General features: G+C 38.8%; 1 protein-coding gene across 2 annotated transcripts in view; it reads right to left on the bottom strand.

Annotated features, from left to right (window-relative positions):
* Nucleotides 1-838: 838 nt before the first annotated feature.
* The window catches only part of HMBS (hydroxymethylbilane synthase), a 39,583-nt gene continuing 18,463 nt past the window's right edge, over nucleotides 839-21,958 (bottom strand). Inside the window, exons 2-16 of one of the 2 annotated variants that reach the window (XM_063436464.1) lie at nucleotides 16,292-16,371; nucleotides 16,044-16,155; nucleotides 15,220-15,270; nucleotides 14,952-15,024; nucleotides 13,704-13,753; nucleotides 13,487-13,542; nucleotides 11,875-11,952; nucleotides 11,681-11,758; nucleotides 8,439-8,514; nucleotides 6,401-6,514; nucleotides 5,751-5,789; nucleotides 3,926-4,045; nucleotides 3,726-3,779; nucleotides 1,848-1,934; nucleotides 839-1,236 (exon numbers count right to left, since the gene is read on the bottom strand). In XM_063436464.1, coding sequence (XP_063292534.1) covers nucleotides 1,063-1,236; nucleotides 1,848-1,934; nucleotides 3,726-3,779; nucleotides 3,926-4,045; nucleotides 5,751-5,789; nucleotides 6,401-6,514; nucleotides 8,439-8,514; nucleotides 11,681-11,758; nucleotides 11,875-11,952; nucleotides 13,487-13,542; nucleotides 13,704-13,753; nucleotides 14,952-15,024; nucleotides 15,220-15,270; nucleotides 16,044-16,064 — 1,071 coding nt within the window. In that variant the 5' untranslated portion in view covers nucleotides 16,065-16,155; nucleotides 16,292-16,371 and the 3' untranslated portion in view covers nucleotides 839-1,062. The remainder of the gene's footprint in view (nucleotides 1,237-1,847; nucleotides 1,935-3,725; nucleotides 3,780-3,925; nucleotides 4,046-5,750; nucleotides 5,790-6,400; nucleotides 6,515-8,438; nucleotides 8,515-11,680; nucleotides 11,759-11,874; nucleotides 11,953-13,486; nucleotides 13,543-13,703; nucleotides 13,754-14,951; nucleotides 15,025-15,219; nucleotides 15,271-16,043; nucleotides 16,156-16,291; nucleotides 16,372-21,958) is intronic. The other variant, XM_063436463.1, reaches the window with a different exon arrangement.

Genomic DNA, 21,958 nt, shown 5'->3' on the forward strand with positions numbered 1-21,958 from the left:
GAGGACATATTATGTGCCTTCTCGACAGTAATAGGAGGGAAGAAACAGGGCTAGCAGAGGAATTGTATTCACAAGGGACATAAAGCCATGTTACTACCGCTCTATAAAACCGCCATAGGCAAAAAGGTACCATAACCCTCCAAAATGGCAAGCAAGTAAGGAAGAGTTACATTCTGGGAACATGGCCTTGCAGTGCCAGGTATGTTCTTCCAAACACAAAGGGCCAGTTCCATCCCAGCAAACATCAGCCAATATTTTTTTTTTTTAAAAAGCCAGCCATTTATTCCACATGGTTAGAACTCTAAGGGTTAAAGAATTTAGTGTTATTTTTAGAAATAAAATTATGAATGGATATTGTGACATTTTTCTTCCTTACCAGACTCTTCTACATGAAAATCAAAGACAGGAAATACGGTCGTCATCACATTCCCACACTATTTTTTTTTTTTTTTTAATGTTCCTGAATGTGGCCTATTAAGTGCATGTGAATGCAATCTTTGTTTACAGCAGGAGTGGCATCATTACAAACAACAATTCCTAATCAGTTACATAACACCGGCAAATTGTAACATGATATCTTATGTCAGTTAAGAGATTAATTGTAGAAGTGGATTGTGGAACTAGATTAAACACAAAAAAAACTTTACTTTTTTTTTTCTTTTAATTCATTATCATGATATAAAATATACTATTTAAATCTTTTCTCCATCTCTGCACTAGAGTTATCTCAAGGTGATAACCCTGATCAATACATTATAATTTCCATCATTTTAACAAATCAAAAAAGCTGAATTTTGTGGTTAGTGAGTCCAGTGTAATGTTGTGCCGTTTTACATAATTTTTGTAACAAATAGAGCTCTTGGTTCATGTAATAAGTCAAAGTCTGCTAACAAAAAAGTTACATTTGGATTTGGTGTGAGTAGTGCATACACTCCACATTTAAACAACTCTACAAATGTCCAGGTATTACAGATTGCTTGGACATTAGACCGCATACAAAGATGGACTATGCTGGTAAATTAAATGGATATTGGCTGGATTTTCTCTCCTCTGTATTTCCCATTATCTTGAATCATTTAACTGACGGGCCACCACCAGGATCTCTCTGGCCCCTTGACTTAGTAACAGATCTGCTAGTTCAGTTCCTAAACGTTCCGCAGCATTCAAAGCATTTCTGGGGACCCCTAATGCAGTTATCCCCACATGCTGTGTGTCATCATTGGGACCTTCCACACCCTAAGAAAAGAATGCAGAAAACCACATGTATAAGTTTTTTTTATCCTTCGTCATTTAAATACATCATATAGGTAAAACTATTTTTCTCCATTAAAAATTTACCTTTACAAAAGAGCCTTTTAAACAATTAAAATATATAAAACAAAAAACAAACACATGCTATTTCCACTGTCAATGAAACATTTACTATATCACATATTTCCAGTATCTAGTAGCATCATACTTGGGTTTGGAAATAGGGCTTACACCAAGTTGGACATGGAACATCATGCACTCGTACAGCACAACTCTTTCATGTAAATGAGACTGTCCACACACATTAAAGTCAAACAAACACTTGTATTGCGCAATGTGAGAGCTGGATAACTCCATATTAAGTCAAAGAGGTGATCGGGGTAAGATGCTTGGGTGCCAGAAACAAAAACTGAAAAAGAGTGGTAGCTGAACGATCAGTTTTCAATTACATTTTTAAATCTCCATAACTGCTACAATAGCTGTAATGGTCGAGGTGCTTGGAGTGCCTCTTTACTAAAAAGGAAAGGAATACATACTTTGCAATGCTAAAAAAAAAAAAAGTTTGCTTTTGGTTTCTTGTATTTAAAGATGCTTACCTCCTGTGTAAAAAGCATACAGGTTTGCATTGTCTCTTTCAGGCAATCCGATCCATCCAGACTATAGACAGCACCAGAAAGGTACAACTAGAAAAAAAAAAAGTAAATACATCTAAAGACTAAATAACAATATGAACAAATCAGATGAATTAACAAAGAACACACAAAAAAAAAACAAAAAAAAAAAACCAGAAATATAAACCTTGTTAGGAGTTGCATGGAGGGTTAATACAAAAAAAAAAAAAGAAAAGCGTAATAGTTTTCAAACTGCTGCTATGGCTTAAAGGAACCCTATAGTGCCAGGAAAACACCCCCCCCCCCCCCCCCCCCACAAAAAAAAGTAGCAATATTAAAGAAACACTAAAGCATTAAGAATACAAATGTTAAAGGGACACTATAGTCACCTGAACAACTTTAGCTTAATGAAGCAGTTTTAGTGTATAGAACATGCCCCTGCAGCCTCACTGCTCAATCCTCTGCCATTTAGGAGTTAAATCCCTTTGTTTATGAACCCTAGTTACACCTCCCTGCATGTGACTTGCACAGCCTTCCATAAACACTTTATTGCAAGTCCTGTTTAATTAAGATTTTCTTATCCCCTGCTATGTGAATAGCAGCTAGACCCTGCAAGAGCCTCCTGTATGTGATTAAAGTTTAATTTAGAGATTGAGATACAATTATTTAAGGTAAATTACATCTGTTTGAAAGTGAAACCAGTTTTTTTTTTCATGCAGGCTCTGTCAATCATAGCCAGGGGAGGTGTGGCTAGGGCTGCATAAACAGAAACAAAGTGATTTAACTCCTAAATGACAGTGAATTGAGCAGTGAAATTGCAGGGGAATCATCTATACACTAAAACTGCTTTATTTAGCTAAAGTAATTTAGGTGACTATAGTGTTCCTTTAAGAATACACTTAACATTATAGTGTCCTAGTCACCATTTTGGCAACCGCTCCTCACAAGTGAACTTAGCCAATTCAATGCTTTCCGATAGGAAATCATTGGAAGACTAGTGTGCATGCGTGGCAAAACTCCACATTCAACCAATCAGATGGTCTCTATGAGGCCATATGATTGAAACAGAGATTCACTCTGCTATTTCAGAGGAATTGCCTCTAGTGGCTGTCAGGAAGACAGCCATTAGAGGCGTTTAAACCCTTCCAAGTAAATATTACTGTTTCCACGTGCAGGGTTAAAACGAGGGGCATGGCTTGCAGACTACTTCATTGAAATGAAGTGGTCTTTATGCCTACAGTGTAGATTCAAAGGGTCAGTCTTAGGTCCCAAAACCACTTCAGCTTAAGTGGTTTTGGTGCATAGAGAACCGAGCAAGTGAAATTGCAGAGGCTTAATCTGCCATTTATGTATTAAACTACTATTTATGCAGCCCTAGCCACACATTCCCTGGCTGTGACTCACACAGCCTCCCTACACATTTCCTGAGAAGATTGATCTATTTGGACACCTCATCTTTTTTCTATTTGCAGCAGGACTTATCTATATACTCAGAGAAGTATTAAAAACTCTGCTAATTGCAGGGGTAATGCACTTGTCCTGCCAGCAGCCTCATGTTTGAGGACTCCGAAGACTGAACTATTATCAAAAGTGTTTTTTGTTTTCTTTAATACAATTTTTTATAATTTCAAAGGTGTCTGGGCTCTAGTTACTAAACGGTTATTTGCGTAAGCACTCAGAATAGCTTAGATTATGTTTAGTGCTCAATGCTTGACTATTATAAGCATTTGACAGAACAATACTCAGCACAGCAGCACAAAAAAAAAATAAAGAATCAGAACACATTTTCTACACATACATACATTCTTTAATTTTTTTATTTTTTTTTTACCACAAGCATAACTCTCCACGTGCATAAAATACCTGAGATTCATCAATTACTGTGTGAACGGCTACTGGAACACTGCAACCACCCTCCTGTAAATAAATAAACAACAATAAGTTCGGGACAAGCAAAAAAAAATATTTAAAATGGTGCTCACGCGGTTCTGTACCCAATAAACAAAAACAAATCTTAGCCCACTATTAGTGCATCTAAAATACAGTCCTATTCTTGTGCTTACCAGTCTTTTCATGAATGCTCTTTCGGCTATGCAACGCAAAACAGTCTGGGGATCCTGCAACGCAGACACCATACGCAGAATGTCTTCGTCTTTGGCTCGAACTTCCACAGCTAGTGCCCCCTGTCATCAGATACAAAGCAAAGATAAATCCTTGATCGCTGCAGAAAACTACAAACAGGTTAGTTCTGCAAAATTGGCATAGGCACTTGTGTAAATGTTTGAAGAAAATATAGCCATAAGTCTATCTTACAAGCCAATGCTTTTAACGAGTGCCACATATGATTGCATGTGCAGCATTATCAAGCTCACTTAAGTGCTGGGAATGCACAACCTTACAAATCAGCTGCGTGTTCCTCTGTCTTTGATCCGAATTGTACATATAAAAGGCCATAACACAATGTCCCTTGCTTCATAAAAAGCACAATAACCACTAATTAGAGTGGCTCTCTCATCATCCATGTGTAAGTGTATATTGCGTTCCTAAGGGACAATCCTAATGCGAGTGCGGCCATAGCCGCGCATCAAGTCTCCGGCGGCTGACCTCAGAGTGGGAGGAGCAAAGGTGGACCCTAACCAGCAGGGACATCGGTGTTGGGTCCAGGTAAGGGAGAGAAGGGGTTTTGTTTTTTTAACCCCTTCTGCACCACAGAGAGGGGAGCTATAGTGCCAGGAAAACAAGTTTGTTTTCCCTGGCACTATAGTTTCTCTTTAACATCGCCTTAAGCAAATACATAACTGTGGCAGGCCACTGCAACTAAGTACCATGCCCACTGAGTGTTTGTATTTTTTTTGCCTTGTAATTGGTGTTCCCAATGTTTATTCTCACGATTTTCCCTTGTATTCTGAGTTTCCCCATGTATCTATATGTAATTGTGTTTTATTCGTGTGTTTTACCTTCTCCCCATTCGGGAGAGCTCACAAGAACAGGTTCTGTTCAGCTCCCGAACGGGGGAACAACCCGACACCTCATTTAGAATGTCTACTTAGAACGTTCACACCTTGTAACGAGGTGTAAAAACCACAGACTGCAAGGGAAACAAACGGCATGTGCTTCCCCTGGGTGGCCGCCAGTTTGTATAACAAAACACCCACCAGGGGGAGCATTCGTATTGCAAACTGGCATACGCACCCTGTCTCCGGTCCCAGTGTCGGGAATCGTCCTACCCACTCCCAACGGAGCTATAATCACTGTTTACACGCCCCCCTTACCTGGGAGCTATGAGGCCAGGCTCGTAGTTGCCCAGGAGAGCGATCTCTCCGTTGGATACCTGCGTGGGGATATCCACCGGAGAGAAGGACACGCACCAGCAGGGAATCTCTGGAGCCGAGTAGGTCTCACGGCCGCAGAGTCCAGCTAGCCGCATGGAAGTCCGCTTGGCCCAATAGGAGAGGGCACGCCCAGTCACACTGGGTTCGTGCCATTCTCCTGATGGGTCGGCGCGAACACTGGGCGCTGATTGGTTGCTGCGGGACACAGGCGACCAATTAGAGAAGGAGCATTCTTTCAAACGGGGTTTCTCCGGATTGGGCGGCGAAACTCCTCTCCTCCCCCGAGCACTGATTGGTGCTATTTGGTTTGCGTGCTTTCAACAGATTGGTTGTTGCTTGGTTTAGGTGCAAAGTTTGAATTCACCGGACTAAACCAAGCAACTCCATGAAACTCATTTCGGGGGTGTACAGAGCCTCGAGCACCAGACTTTAGACACAGATTTCTCAGGCTCTCATTGATTAATGCAGTGCAGCAAGAAAACCTAGATAGTATGTTTGTTCTGTAGAGAAACACATAAGAGACGGTATATTGTAAATGTTAAATTTAGCTGCTTACCTGACCCACAGCATACATACAAATATCTGGACTCAGAATCTATGGAGAAGCAAGAAAATGTAATCAATTAGAAGATATTATGACGACAACTAAATATTCTGGCCTATATTGTTCGTTTACCTCAATCAAAATCCTAACAAGAGAGAACAGTAAGCGTTTTATCAGAATTTCAAAAAAATGTGCAACTCTCACGACAGATTGATAAAATACATGGATAGTGGTTGGCAAATAAACATTCTGTTTCAAAGATGGCCTGTAAATTTTAGTACACATATTTCTCCTTATTATTCCAAACTACTATAGTTTGCTACAGCTGAAAGCAGCAAGAAACAGGTTAAAGATAAGAGGAAATTATCCAAAATCTACATAAATAAATTAAAGGGACAAACACTGCAAGTAATGCATCTTGCATTCAACCTGAAGCAGAACTGCTGTAGTATGCAGAAAACACTTGTTAATCTAAAACTAGGACTACTAAACCTCTTTACTGAAATGGCAAACCTTTTCTATCAAACAAGGTCAAAAACTGTACCTAGGAAATAAAGCAAAGGGGTGTGTGTGTGTGTGTGTTTATATATATATATATACATATACATATACACACACATAAATCTTTTTATTCTTCGATGACTCCACGTTCTCCTTCTTACCTGGCCAATACGGTTTTCCCACCCCATACGACTTAGTCCAGCAGTAGCTAGGATAATGGCACTGAAATCCTGTTGCTCATCCAACTTTTTCAATCGTGTGTTCAAGTTACCTCTCTGGACAGTAGGGGTAGTTAAGGTGAAATGTAACAGAAACTTCAACAAAGTCACAGTAACAAATCAAAAGCACCAGTGGTCAGACAAAATCTGAGAGGTTGCCCCTAACTAGCTCCACAGCCCTAAAAGAGAATGTGGAGTTATCTTTGGTGGAAGAGATCACTTTAAGATTGACTTGCATGTCTGTGCAGTGATTTTAATCACAGCAATGAGAGATAGTTATAAGTTATCACAGCAAAGAGTCTCTCTTACTCTTGAAAACAAGAATAAATGCTTGGCAAATTCAGAAAGTTACAGTGATTATTCCCAATGATTTCAAGGGGGTATACCATCTTGATTGAGTTGCCATCCAGGTTTTAGAGTTTAACACCTTGTCAATGCATTTATGAATTGTATTGAGCGTCCAAGGGGAATTTTTGTCTCAAGATTGACCAGTTTCATTTTTATGAATTTTATGACTTGAATATGCTCGTACAGTTTAATCCTTTGTGAATAACCCCTCCTTTATGCTATTGTACCACGTCAGCTATTACACAAAATAGATCCAGTGTTATTGCAGATTTAAAGGATGAGGAGAGAATGTTCTAAATGTAAAATTAATTAAATGTAAAAAGCCTTAAGAAAGCCTTTGGGACATAAAAAAGGCAGATATCCAAACTACATTAAGGAATTAACAAAATGCATTACAAAAACCACACAAATCGCTTCATCGCTTAAAGCAAGCATGTCAAACTCGCGGCCCACAATGGACATCTTTGCAGCCCGGCGAGCCGCGAGTACATGCTTAGTGTTCCAAGCAGATTAGGCACCTGCTTTCCCCACATTGCAGGTGCCTACTCTGCTAACATTTACCCGGCCGGGGAGGAGAGGAAGGTGGATGCAGCGAGGGAGCCTCAGCCTTCCTGCTCCTCACTGCTCCCTTGCGCGCCGTCTGTAGTGACGCTGGGTGCCGGAATATAATGTAATGTTCCAGCACCTGGCATCACTAAACTGCGTGCGATGGAGCAGTGAGGAGCAGGAAGGCTGAGCTCCAGATAGTCCCCACTGGATCCCAGGAATAAATACAATGATGTGTGTGCAAGAATGTGTGTGTGTATGTGTGTGTGTGTGTCAGTCAGTGGGCCAGTTTATACTGTACTTTTCAAAATAATCCTACGTTTTTATGAAAATGTTAGCTTTTTTTTGTTTGTTTGTTTTTTGCGGCCCACATAAACTTAAACCTTGTTTATTTGGCCCTTGCTAGGCTGAGTTTGACATGCTTGACTTAAAGAGTCCCTAAGGCAAGGATCCCAATCTTTGGCCCCCAAACCTTGATGACTAACAACTCCCAAAATTCTTTAAATGCAATACATGGACGGAGAATCATGGTAGTTGAAGTTCAACAACATTTGGAGGGCCAGAGTTTGAGACGTTTGGTCTAAGCACTTTGACAACCTGACATAATGGCAAGGTTACAGAGAGCAACCTGCTGAGTGTAGAGGAAATATGTAACAACTTTTAAAGCTTTAAGCAAAGTTCCACAATGCTTAGTTCTAGTTGGCAAATATGAATTTTGTCCAATTTGTGCATGCACTCATGTACAGATCATAGCTATGCCATTTGGTGCAAATAGTCACAACTGCAATGTAAAACGGTCTGCACAAATTGATTTAACTCCTAAATTACAGAATTGAGAAGTGTCACTACATGGGCATGATCTATACACCAAAACGCTTTATTGTGCTAAAATTGGTTCGGTGCTTAGAGTGTCCTTTAAATTTGTGTACACCATATTAAAGTTATCGCAAACTGCTCAGGGTTGCTGTGTGATCATATTTAAACTTGTTTGATCATGCCTTCAGAAAAGGTTTCCCAGGTTTTGAGACAATTCTAAACAGAACATGAAATTGTAGTATTTTGATACGGAAATTGTTAAAAAGGATACAATATCTTTGAATTCCAGTTGTGGAAACATTTTCTTCAACTGAGCTGCTCTGCGGAGGGAGCTGGTTCCAATTATACTGAGTAAAGAAAAAAAAAAAAAAAGGAAAAACACACCACACATGGATATCATGGTCAGTAAAGCCCATTTAGAAACATGTACACTCATAATGAATACAACAAACTGCAATTACTTTAGATGACTTATAAAGCAATAGTGCAAAGCACAACAGTAGGAGGAAAAAAAAAAAAAATCACTACCTTCACTAGTCACCAACCACTCACATATTTGTTTTGTTGGCTCACTACATTGCATGTGCATCAATGCCCAATGAATGCAAGACAGTCACATATTCGCATTAAAGAAACACACCAATGTTATAAATATATTTCTAATTCTAGGAGTGTTCGGTCTCCCCAAAAAATTAAACTACTCTTTTATCCAGGGTAGTCGCTGTGGCAACTGCTCCTCCACTTCTGAGATCATCCTTACAGATGGTCTCAGGCCAATTCAATGATTTACAAAGAAGCACAGGGGCCTTCTGATGCATGCACAGCAACTAATGCTTCAATGCATCCGTTTAAAATCAATGGTTCTCTATAATGAGCATTAACAGTGTTTAACACCACCAAATCCAGAAACTTTTAATAATTTAAAGTCTTCAATAAGGAAGTGTCGCTAGTGGCTGTCTGGCTAACAGACAAGAGATATTTGTACTGACATGTAAATAATGCCATAATTATAACTACTATTGCTCACAAACGGCAATTTTTACATTTATTAAAGTGCAAGGACAGGACATAAAAAAAAGGAAACAAAAAAACAAAAAACAAACAACCAACCATACAATTGTGTAAAACCGTTTAATCAAAAATTAAAAGCCACACAAGGCAACAATAATGTGCACATTTTTCATAAATATATAAGTTATTCATTAAAATACTTTCCCTTTAAAACAAACATTGATCTCAGCACCAACGCAACTTTGCAAAAGATTTGTAAGAGTTACTACGACTGTCTCTCAGAGCTGCCAACCAGGTTCTGAAAATGGCTGCACATGGCTTGGCAACAGTTTAGAGCAGGACTTAAAATTCTCAAGTCCAAGTCTACTAGCTAGGCCCTAAATATTATGTGTCACTGCAAGCCTAGAGAGTCCTTGGGATACTCACTAGGTGTGAACTTCTACTCACCAGGGCTAAAAGTGCACTTGCCAATGACAAGTGGTGGCTGAAAATATTGAGTCTTGGCTTACTGAGCAGGTCCACTCATCCTCTGTGAGGAGAGGGACTGCTCTTGGGGATAAATCCCTCTATGCAGCATCTAGTGGGATAACAGTTTCCTCCTGATGATGAAGAAAGCGCCTGCCAGCTGCAGACATAAGCGTTAAAGTGCGTGCAGAAAACACAAATGTATACAATTTTACATTTGCGCTGTGATGCAAGCATATAAATACTTTGCATACTGCCATGTAGGACCGATGAGATGTACATTTGATCTAAAATACCCTGCTCATCAGGTTGTGTAGAGTTACTGCTAAATGTACTGGTATTTATGATAAGTATTTGCAGAAAGAAAATGTAACCTAGTCATAGGTAATGAGCCAAGCTTTATTTTCTTACACATGGATTACATTTGACTCAATATTCAAGGGGATAAACCAAGTTTCTCATAAACATGTCCCGTTGCAACGGAAAAAAAAACAAATCATTGAGCAATTTCCTCTGTTTTTATGATAAAGTGACACATTAGAAAGAAGACCATTTCTCTACATACAATCTTTCCATATGTCAGTTTGTGTTTACAGATTGGCAGTGACAATTGAAACACAAGGCTTTGAGGAAGGTGTGCGTTGCAAAAGGTTTACTTTGTGGCAAGTAAACACTTCCTTGTGTATTTCGTCACTCACTTGCTGAACAACTACTTTGAGTCAAATATTTGTTTCCTTGAAGCAGTTTTTTTTTTTTTAGTCTACCTTATGTGAACCTGCCATTGTGTGTTTTATTGCAACAAAACTGAGAATATGAGACCTCAGAGAAAAGACGCTTAGAGAAACTCAGTAGCTTTCCCTTTGGTAAATCCCGCTCAGGTCTCAAAATATTTTTTGCTGACTTGTTCCATTACAAAAGAGAACATATCCTGAAGCATATCAGACTGATCCCACCCACAACGGCAGTTTAGAACCGAAATACCAGCAAGTTCTCTCTGCAAAAGATACAGCAACCCCGGGTGATAGTTTTGGCCTTCTTTTGGGCCTCGTCAGCGAGGTGTAGCTGATACCCCACCCCTCTAGGCACCGTGAGCAAAACAACACACAAGCAATATGACCACCAACATATGGAAAACTGGGAACAGAATGTAAAATACTATAAAAACTTACCTGTTCGGTGTTTAGATCCTAAGCCCCATTCAAAGTGCATAAAAACGGTGAGCTTTACTTATCTTTTCTCCTTGCGCAACAAGCAGCCACACTACGCCAATCAGCATCTCCTCACAGAGATGCAATGAATCAATACATCTCTATGAGGAGCATTTGGCGCCTCCATGCATAATGTGGAGACGCTGACTACCATTGCTGCACACACACACACACACACACACACACACTGAGGCAGCTATGTAATCACAGCCAATATGTTTGTATTGAAAAGCCTGAAGGGAGATTCTACAGGTGGCAGAACCAGTACATTAACCTGTAGTGGTTCTGGTGACTATTGTGTTCCTTTAATGCTCCTTGACAGTTAAAAAAAAAAATAAAAATTGTGTTTGCAAACAAAACATATCAATACTGAGGATTCTTAGATAGCGGATATCCACCAAGATCACGCTGCACTACTAAATGACTTTGCTCTTTATGTGCTTTGATATAGAATTTATTTAAAATCATGAGAGAAGCCGCTAATATCAACCATCAATTACTGTTGGCTACCGTACGTAGGAGGGCTCAAAGGCCAAAAACTAAAAAAAGCTCCATCTAAAAATACATTAATATTTCAAAATATAAAGGTGTCGTGTTGTAGGAAATACATTCTGATCCACATACTGTGCAATCCAGCTATCACTTTGCATAGACAGAAAAATAATTTGCCTATATATTTTCTGATCTCCTTGGTCCATTCTGCTGTGCCAGCAGCATCATGGCAAAGAAGATAAATATAGGATCTACAAGAGCATTTGCAGCCATCGTACAGCAAAGTGATATGATTGGCATTCAAAAGAAAAATGTAATAATTTGTTTGTTTTTTTACCTTTTTTCAGGTAACATGTCCAAAGATATCCCCTGGTATTTAGGATGGAAGACAACAGCATCATAAGGGTTTTCTCGTCTGAGAAGGGAATAGAAAGATCCAAAATGTTTGGTCAAATAATCTTTAGTTGGAAAATTATACATAAGTGTTCTATGAAGAACAAAAAGGTAGTCAGCAGTTATGTGTATACTCACTTGCACACAGCTCCTATTGTAAATCCAGGAGGCAGCGATGTTGGTAAATCCTTCAACGAATGCACAACTAGATCAACCCTAAAAAGAATAAATGTTGTTAGGTGGGATGATGTAATATCGATCCTTTTTAGAAGTCACTGATAAAAGGGAAATCATTTACAAACAAAAAAACAGTTGCTGGCTCCAGGCTTTAAAATTTAGGGTGTTTTATGGCAATAAACCCAAAACAGGTCTAACAGGCTGTGTTGAGCAGGTTACATTTAAATATTCTGTGTGGGTGTTTTTATTAATGTATATTGTGTAAAGAAATGTAATTTGCTCACCCTTTTTAACCCTCAAAATATTTTTTTATACCGCGTATTTGAGTTCATTGTTGTATATAACAATTAGTGTTCTTTGTCAATGTTCTTATGTGGATATTGTATTCTCAAAATAAAAATAAATAAGACATACGATGAATGTAACAGACACATTCTTGAATGTACAGAAATAGAATAATCAAACAAAATACTGCTGTGTATGACATCATGCTTTAAGCTTCAGCTTTTACCTTTCCACACAAGAAAGATGGCTAATAAACTACAACTTGCTTAAACTCTTGCTGTGGCCCTAAACCATTGCTTGTAAGAGAAGCTTAGCAGTGTAATAGAAAAGTGTGTACCATTACTGGCTGAGTGGGTGCTCACACAATGGAGATCTGTAGCAGCATGCAGAAACCCCATACAGGTCTTATTTTGAATTTGTTGTTTTTGCATAATGCGCAAGTCAACCCTGTCCCGGAGTGTCCATTTAAGATATAAAGCAAGTTGATGTGTGAAAGCAATTTCCCACAATATTCTGATATCTTGGGGGGAGATTTATCAAGGCAAAGCAGATGCTATTATGGGTGCAAAGGCCTAAATAAGGACCAACTGCCATGGAAACCAAAATAATGTATCTCAACATTTAGCACTTTGCACCCAAAATAGCACGTTTTGCCTTGATATATTTCCCCTTGTGGCGCCTGGACAATCGTACAGGTGTCTAGACATGACATCCCTTCTTCAAAAGCTATGGCACAAAGCTACATAAGTGATGAGGCCATCATTAAAGTTGAAATATCCCCACTTTGCAGATTAAACTTAAATGCTAATGCAAACCAGTAAATATTATTGAGCATTTACTAGATGAGATGAGCAGAAAAGGAAAACAACCTACACGTGATAAGTATGGCCATCCTCCCAACACTCCCTTTACCACAAGCAGGGCATCTTTAATCCATAATGCCATGAGCACACATAGAATAAGGGAACACGCTTTACGAATATGAAATGGAAGGCTGTGCTAGAAGAGCCTCAAATTTGATAAAGATAAAATAAAATTGCACCTCTAATAGCCTATGTAATGTACCACTACCGCTGAAGTGACACAGATCCCTTTGATATAGCACAAGAACAGCTCACCTTTTATAATAATATTCATAGCACAAAACATAACATGGTAGCCTAGTCCCATACAAACACATTTTTTTAAGGTGGCAAAACCCCATCGTCAAACATACCCAGAGATTAAAAACTACAGCCAGTTTGATTCCCACCTCCCCTTTAGCTTTAGTTCTGTTACCCCTACTTACTCATTTCTCTCCAGGGCATTCTCCAACTCCTTTGTGAATAAACTCTTTTCTCCGATCTGCACGAAGCACAAGATGAATATTGATCATTTTAATCCCATTCAAAGGAAACAGTACTCTCATTTTATCTCAAAACACGTGTGCAACAAAAGCATTATTCACTCTACAATAAAAGGGTTACTTCCCACCTGTACACCCAATGTTCCAAAACCCTACTAACCTTGGATAGGGCAGTGTCAAGAATTTTATCTCCTGTTGTGGCCATGGCAACTAAAGAAAAAGGCAAAATAAAAATGTGAATGGATGGAACTTGGGCATGGTAATAACGAGTCAAGCATAGAAAGGAGCAATCATGCAATAGAAAATTGGTGTGCTACGTTTAAGAAGTAAATATAAATGAAAATACATACAATGGAGTTAAACCGAAACTGTGATATTTTGGAAAACAGTGGCGATGGGTGGGAGAGAGGATATTTGTATATTTACCTGTCCAATATTAAAAGTCCCTAATAATTTTCTCTATACCTATCGTAACACCAATTCATAAGACAAAGTGTGGACACCTAATTTTTGTATTCCTCTATCTCACTTTATGAAAACATCCCATTAGTGTAATTCTTTGAAGTACTTAACCTATATGGTGTGAGAATATGTAAAATATTTAGCCTTTAAATTTATACCAGGTCGATAATATGGTTATAAAAGCCTGGAGGGGAAAGATTACCAGAGAATTATGCAGGTATTTACTTTTATTATACTTTTCTTCTTCAACAAAGATACATTTCTTCATTGACTAACCATGAAGAAAATGTTTTTTTTTTTTTAACAAAATGGTGCTTCCGACTTGCCATTCACCAATAACATTACAAAAAAAGGCAAATATTATTGGTGCATATATTTTTAAACACACTAATGCAATATATGCAAAGATTATTAAAGTTGATAATGAGAAGAGATAGATAAACAACTGAAAAGAGAACTGTCACTTCTCTAGAGTTTTGCACCATTAAAAACAAATATAACTCGTATTAACCCTTTTTTCCATGAGATGCTCTGTTTTATTTAAACATTACATGACAGATTTAGCAAGTCTAATCATAATCAAGTTCAGACATGGCAAAGTCAATAGTAGAAACCATTGTTCAATTTGTACTGCCAAGTGCTAAAAACGAAATTTATAACAATGATTAAGAAGGAGCCAAAATGGACGTGCCCAGTTGTATGATAACAAAAAGTGCAGATTTCTACATTTAATTTAATTTTTCCACACCTCATAAATACAATTTGTTAGATAGAGAGATGAGGAAAAATAGTTTTCAAAATCCTGCGAAGTGACTGTTTCCCTTTAATGGACACAGATATGCATACATTAAAGGAATCATTCACTAGGACAGTAGGAAACTTTATTAAAGAATGGGGCCAACATTGAATAAGAAAATAATCCCTGGTCTTTTTATGTATCACTTACCGATCTCAAAGCGAGCAGCAGGAAATCTCTTACTCAGCATTTCTACAACACTGTCTGTCTGAATACGAGCCAGCTGTAGGGAAATCAAAAATAAATTCAGCATATCAGCCACTTTAACTATATTTCATATTACAGGGACGCTATGGCACAGGGATTCATATCTGGTAATCCAGCCACCTCTGGATCAATACTGCATTTCTACCAATCACCTCTGTCTCACTCTCTGTAGCCTATCTTAGCAGAAAACAGTTTAAAATAATACATTTACCTGGCTTTTCCTTGTCCCAACTCTGATGACATCTTTTTGCCCTGAACAAGCCTATATGGGATAAAAAGACAGAGGAACAATTAGTCCTTTCGTTGGGGACTGGATAAAACACACACAAAACAATTTACTTATATTTTAAATCCACAAAAAAGTAACTTAATAAGCAAAGAGCAATGATGCTTAAACATGATTAAGATGACTGGTTTTGTCAGTCCATACAGATGTTTAAACTGCAATTGGAAAAATACTTGCAAAAACATAATATACAGGGATATCATTTCTAATTAGTGGGGTAATAGCTGCTTGATCCAAGGAGACATCTGACTGCTATTTTGGGGTCAAGACTGATTTTTTCCTAGTTTGATGCAAAATTGGAAGCGCTTCAGACTGGGTTTTTTGCCTTCTTTTGGATCAACTGCAAAAGCATATGTGAGGAAGGCTGAACTTGATGGACGCAAGTCTCTTTTCAGCTATGTAACTATGATTGAGAACCTGAATGCTACAACAATGCTATAGATAGATATATATATATATATATATATATATATATATATATATACACATATATATATATACACACACATACATACACACAAAATAGGAGGTTACAAAGACTTATTCCAAAAGATAGCCCAGTACAATTTACAGAAACCACACTGTAAAAATTATATAGAGGTCTACGAGCGGGGAAAAAAAAAAAATTACAGAGCAAGATTGTAAAATAATAATTTCCATCCCATATGGGCAATGCAGCTTCCCAGCCTAATTTATCAAATAGCAAGCACTGATCATCAAATACATACAATTATTCAATTTTAATTTACCTGAGTTTCGCAGTTCTCCATTTCAGAAGTCTCCTTTTCTAACTGATGTGTCTGCACGTGTTCCTTTTTGAATAAGCAGGATCTCTAAGTCAGTCACCAAAGAAGCAGCCTCCTACAGGACAATGTGACCAAGAAGATAAGTGCAAGTACATCAGGATGGATGAGATAAGAGGACCCCACCCCAAACACCAATTAAACATAGATGTTTAGACTTATCAGAGGCACTCAGGCATAGTATTCCTACCCACCAAACCAAAGCCAGAGGGTCCAGTTAGCTAGGTAATTAGGGTCAACTCCTGTTGAAATTTGTTACATCAGCACTATTAACCTAGTTATAATTAAGAAAGGACTGAATGAATATTACTAAGGAAAACTAGATTGCTTCAAAATTGCAGAGTAGGAAAAATATCTTCCCTACCCCCCAAAAAAACCACTTCAACTGGATGCAGAATCAGTTACAAATTCTCTCCAAGTATCATACAGTGAAGCAATTTACAGGGGGAACTGTTACTTCCCAAGAATTTTAACACTATGTTTACTTAGCTCTATATTTAACAAATATATATTTGTGAGGCGTTAAAAATATTACATGTAGAAATCCACTCTGCTTTATCCTGCAAATAGGCACCTCCATCTTAGTTCTCCCTTAAGCAGTATTCTAAGTGATGTCCATTGCACCTGGCAGCCAGAATAGAGAAAGTATACAGAGTTGAAGAGAAATTAAACAATGCTCTTAATTCTCCTCCTTGTGGGGATTATTCTCTTGAAGAACAACAATATTTTAATTGGAGGGTTAACCTGGCTCTTGTGGCGGTCATAGAGCCACTTGAGGAATTTTTGCCAAAATAGTGGAGTAAAGCTAAATTATTTCAATCAGGTGGTCTCTAAGGGACAGCAATGGATTGGCTGAGATCATTGAGCTCGATCTCAGCTACAGAGGAGGAGCAGAACGCTGGAGATCAGTGCTGCAGGGAAGAAAAGGCAACAGGGTCTGGTCACCTAAACAGTGACTAGGGCACTATAGCATTTAGAATCCACATTAGTATTCTTAAAGGATCACTATAGTGTCAGAAAAAAAAAACCCCACCCTCAGGATCCCCCTCCCGCTGGGCTGAAGGGGTTAAAACCCTTTCAGCTACTTACCTTAATCCAGCGCAGGGCTCCCTCGGCACTGGTGACCTCTCCTCCCCCGCCGACGTCCGCTCCCGAATGGAGAGGAATGCGCGGCAAATGCTGCGCGCTCAGTCAATAGGAAAGCGTTTCTCAATGCTTTCCTATGGACACTCTGCACGCTGGATGCGAATATCACATCCAGCGTCGCAGAAGCGCCTCTAGCGGCTGTCAGGAAGACAGCCACTAGAGGTTGGATTAACCCTATGTAAACATGGCAGTTTCTCTGAAACTGCTATGTTTGCATCTGAAGGGTTAAAACCCTGGGACATTGCACCCAGACCACTTTATTGAGATGAAGTGGTCTGGGTGACTAGTGTCCCTTTAGCGCTATAGTGTTTCTTTATTATAAATTTTAAAAAGAAATAAAAACAAAACATGATTTCCCCCCCCGTTTTGGACACCCTCCTCTCGGCTTGTAATCCTATTTTCACACAACAACCATATCCTTCAGTGTGGTTAAATTAATAAACACAAAATATTACACAGAGGAGCGAGAATCATACATTTTTTATAAAGCAAAATGTAATTAATAAAAATCACACAAAATGCAACAAAGGTTATTCAGTAAACAGAACTACTGGGACCTGAACAGTGAGTTGTATTGGCCTCAATCAAGTGATAATATATTGGCCTCAATTTAAAAAAAAAAAAAAACAACTTTAAGTTACCAGCAGTTTACACTTTACTGAATAACCGTTGTACAAGTCAGACTTAATTATGGTAATTTCATTAATTGTATACACTGGCTTGGGCTAAAATGCAAAAACACAACATTTATAAAGACTACAGCTATTTTAATTACATGGAAAACGGTTTACATCTTATCCAAAAAAATTATTGGCACTCCAAAAAAAACAACAACTTTGCTTAACCCAATTATGGCGAAAGTAATGAAAATGTGCCACAATAGGTACGCAGAGGTCTCTGTGTTAGCCAGAGAATGGACACATCATAGGTACTCTGGGGAAGAGAACCAACATAATGTGACACAGAAGGCTGCCTTTGGACACAGGCTCGGAGGAAACTGCTTTTCCCCCATTAAAAATGGTGTCCAGGGTTTTGCAGGGGTGGAAACACATATTCTGCACTTTCGCCTAGTGCAGACTATACTAAATGCTTCATTGGGGTTACAACACTCAGTGTGGGAGTCAGTGCAATTGCCCGGATTTCCGGCCTGTGTTCTCTCATTGAGTGCCACACCAGAAAGAACGATCAGCATGGTGTGGAACTGTGTGTGTAATCGTTACTAAGACCACTGGACAACTAGGGATTTAAAATGAAACCCCACTGGACTATCAAGGAATAAAAGCTCTTGCTTCAAAATACATTTTTAAAAAAGCAGAATAGGGAAAAAAAGATTGTTCTAGTTTATTAATAGAATTAAAAAAAAAAACAACACACACACACACACAACACAAAGCCTGACTTCTGTTTTCATTTTTAATTGCAGTGCTGGCTCTTTGAAATAAATAAGTTGGACTCCAGTTGCACTCTGGCTCAAAAAATGTACACCAACAGTACACTAACCTCACGCCAATGAGAGGGTTGCACTCCATAATGGTGTAAACCGCTAGCACTCGGATAATTAATGGCTTAAGGAAATGTAATTCAAAACAATACCAAAATTGTGTGTGTGTGTATATATATATATATATATATATATAAAAAAAACTTGAAAAATCCCCCGCACTCACGCTTTCTAGTGTATCCAATACGCCGGGTGCCTGGCATGAACTCCAATCGACATATTCCTGCAAAAGACTGCCGCTCACCGGTCTTGTAAAAGTCCAAATTTTATTGAAAAAAAGTTAAAAGAGAGACCAACGTTTCAGTCCCAGCTCGGGACTTTCCTCAGGGTAACAAACAATAAATACAAAAGTAAAATACCGACAATATATAGGAAAATCTAATTGATAAAACTCACCCAGGTGGAGTGAAACCGTATCAGCCGTGTACAGTAGCCCTTCCGGGTCTGCGCGCGCATTCCCGCTTAAGCACCACCCATTTTACGTGCACGTGATGCGTCCTATTACGTAGATTGTATGTGCTGTTGCTAAGCAACATAGTATGTCCGGCAAATGCCGTTTAAACTGGGATATGGTGAAAGAGGAGACTGCATAATCATGACAGCTTTATGCCAGAGGACTGCTGTCTAAATGTACATATGGTGAATATTATTAAACATGTGTAGTTATAATAAAAAGTACAGTGTGTTCCGTGCCATTGCAGAACATAAATAAAAAGATGCTGGATAACCTCGAAAATTTAAAGGTATATATACCTCAAGTGAGGTGTGATTAGTGTATGTGCTGCTCTAATGCAGATCATAATATCAGATATTATCTAAAGACATAAAGGTGTAGATCCCCTGAAAAATTATCACCCGTGCATCTAACACCTGTTACAGTGTAGGGGTATACAACCCTAGTGTCTGCACTATAGATATGTGACAAAAACATTTTTTTTTTTGTTTTTTTTATTTTTACAAAACAAGTCTCATAATAACCAATAAACTGTTTCTCTATATGAAGAAGACAAGTACCCGAGTACACTATAATTTACAAGGCCTAACATAATAATAGAAAGCATATAATACACTGTAAAAATGGTACATACTATAGGAGTTGAATAAATGTAAACTATGGGAGTTAAATAAATGCAAAATATGGGATGTTCTCATTTAGCCCTTTAGGAGCCATGGTACCCAACTCATAAATCCAAAATGCTTCTTTTTGGAGCAGCATCCGACCCCTGTTACCACCCCTTTTAGGGCAAGGTACATGGTCTATACTCACAAATTTGAGTGAGGATAATGGATGTGCTTTCTCCAGAAAATGTTTGGCCACCGGTTTGTCAGATTGGCCATCTCGATAGGCCAGCCTGATGCTTGACCTGTGGCCACGTATGCGTTCACATATGGGGGTTTCCGTCTTGCCCACATAAAAAAGCCCACAAGGGCACATGAGCTTATAGATGACATAGGGAGTCTTACAGGTAATGGTATACCTGATGTCATACATTTTATTAGTGTGGGGATGGCTAAACCTCTTAGATGGGATCATATGTCCGCAAGTCACGCACCCGAGACATCGTACGCTACCGCGTATGTTGGACTTCAGTGTCTTAGTGTAACTGTCCACAGGGTCTGTATGAACCAAAATGTCACGTAAATTTTGATTTCTCCTGTAGCAGATCATTGGCGGTTCCTTAAAAATCTTTGGCAATGAATCATCAGTTGAAACCATCTTCCAGTTGTCCTTAATCAGTGCTGTAACCTTGTCTGCAGAGTTATGAAACGTCAATGGGAACACCATACGTTGTGAGGAGTGAGCCTTATCCTTACTTGGGGCTGACCTGGCTTGGATGAGTGCTTCTTGCAGCACTCTATCTTCATAACCTCTATTCACGAACTTCTGGGTCATTGATTTCAGTTGTATCTCTGCTGTCTCCATATTTGAGTTGTTCCGTATAACCCTCTGATATTGCGCCTTGGGTATAGATTTTTTCAAGGCCCACGGGTGTGCACTCTGAGCATGCAACAGGGTGTGTCTGTCGGTTGGTTTTGAAAACAAAGTATACTCGACTCCATTTGTTCCATAGGATAATTCCAAATCCAAATATTGAACTGAATGTTCACTGATATTAGAGGTGAACCTGATTGGTGTGGATAATTGATTCAGTGAGTCCACCATGTTCTGAGCTTGATCTACCGTACCGTTCCAAATTATGAGGAGATCATCAATGTAGCGGTAGTACCCCATTATTGATCCTGCGTAAGGGGTGAGTATATGTTGTATTTCATACATATACATGTATGCATTCGCGTATCTTGGTGCCACTGCCGAACCCATAGAGGTTCCCGCTGTCTGTAGGTACCACTTATCTTCAAATCTGAAGTAGTTATTATTCAAAATAAACAGTAATAGCTCCAGTGCAGCTTCTATAGGGGGGCCTTGATACAGTGATGTGTTGCATAATACTTGCCGCATCGCCTCTACCCCATCTATGTGTGGAATGACTGTGTATAGATTGGATACATCCATGGTAATAAAAATCGGTATGGTATCTCCAAACTCCAATGCTCTGAGTTGTTGTAATAGAGACTGAGTGTCTTTGACACAGGTGTAAAGGGCTTCAACTGGATTTTTGAAAATAAAATCTATACACAGTCATTCCACACATAGATGGGGTAGAGGCGATGCGGCAAGTATTATGCAACACATCACTGTATCAAGGCCCCCCTATAGAAGCTGCACTGGAGCTATTACTGTTTATTTTGAATAATAACTACTTCAGATTTGAAGATAAGTGGTACCTACAGACAGCGGGAACCTCTATGGGTTCGGCAGTGGCACCAAGATACGCGAATGCATACATGTATATGTATGAAATACAACATATACTCACCCCTTACGCAGGATCAATAATGGGGTACTACCGCTACATTGATGATCTCCTCATAATTTGGAACGGTACGGTAGATCAAGCTCAGAACATGGTGGACTCACTGAATCAATTATCCACACCAATCAGGTTCACCTCTAATATCAGTGAACATTCAGTTCAATATTTGGATTTGGAATTATCCTATGGAACAAATGGAGTCAAGTATACTTTGTTTTCAAAACCAACCGACAGACACACCCTGTTGCATGCTCAGAGTGCACACCCGTGGGCCTTGAAAAAATCTATACCCAAGGCGCAATATCAGAGGGTTATACGGAACAACTCAAATATGGAGA

The sequence above is a fragment of the Pelobates fuscus genome, chromosome 11 (genome assembly GCF_036172605.1).
Source record: "Pelobates fuscus isolate aPelFus1 chromosome 11, aPelFus1.pri, whole genome shotgun sequence".
In the NCBI taxonomy this organism is placed as follows: Eukaryota; Metazoa; Chordata; class Amphibia; order Anura; family Pelobatidae; genus Pelobates; species Pelobates fuscus.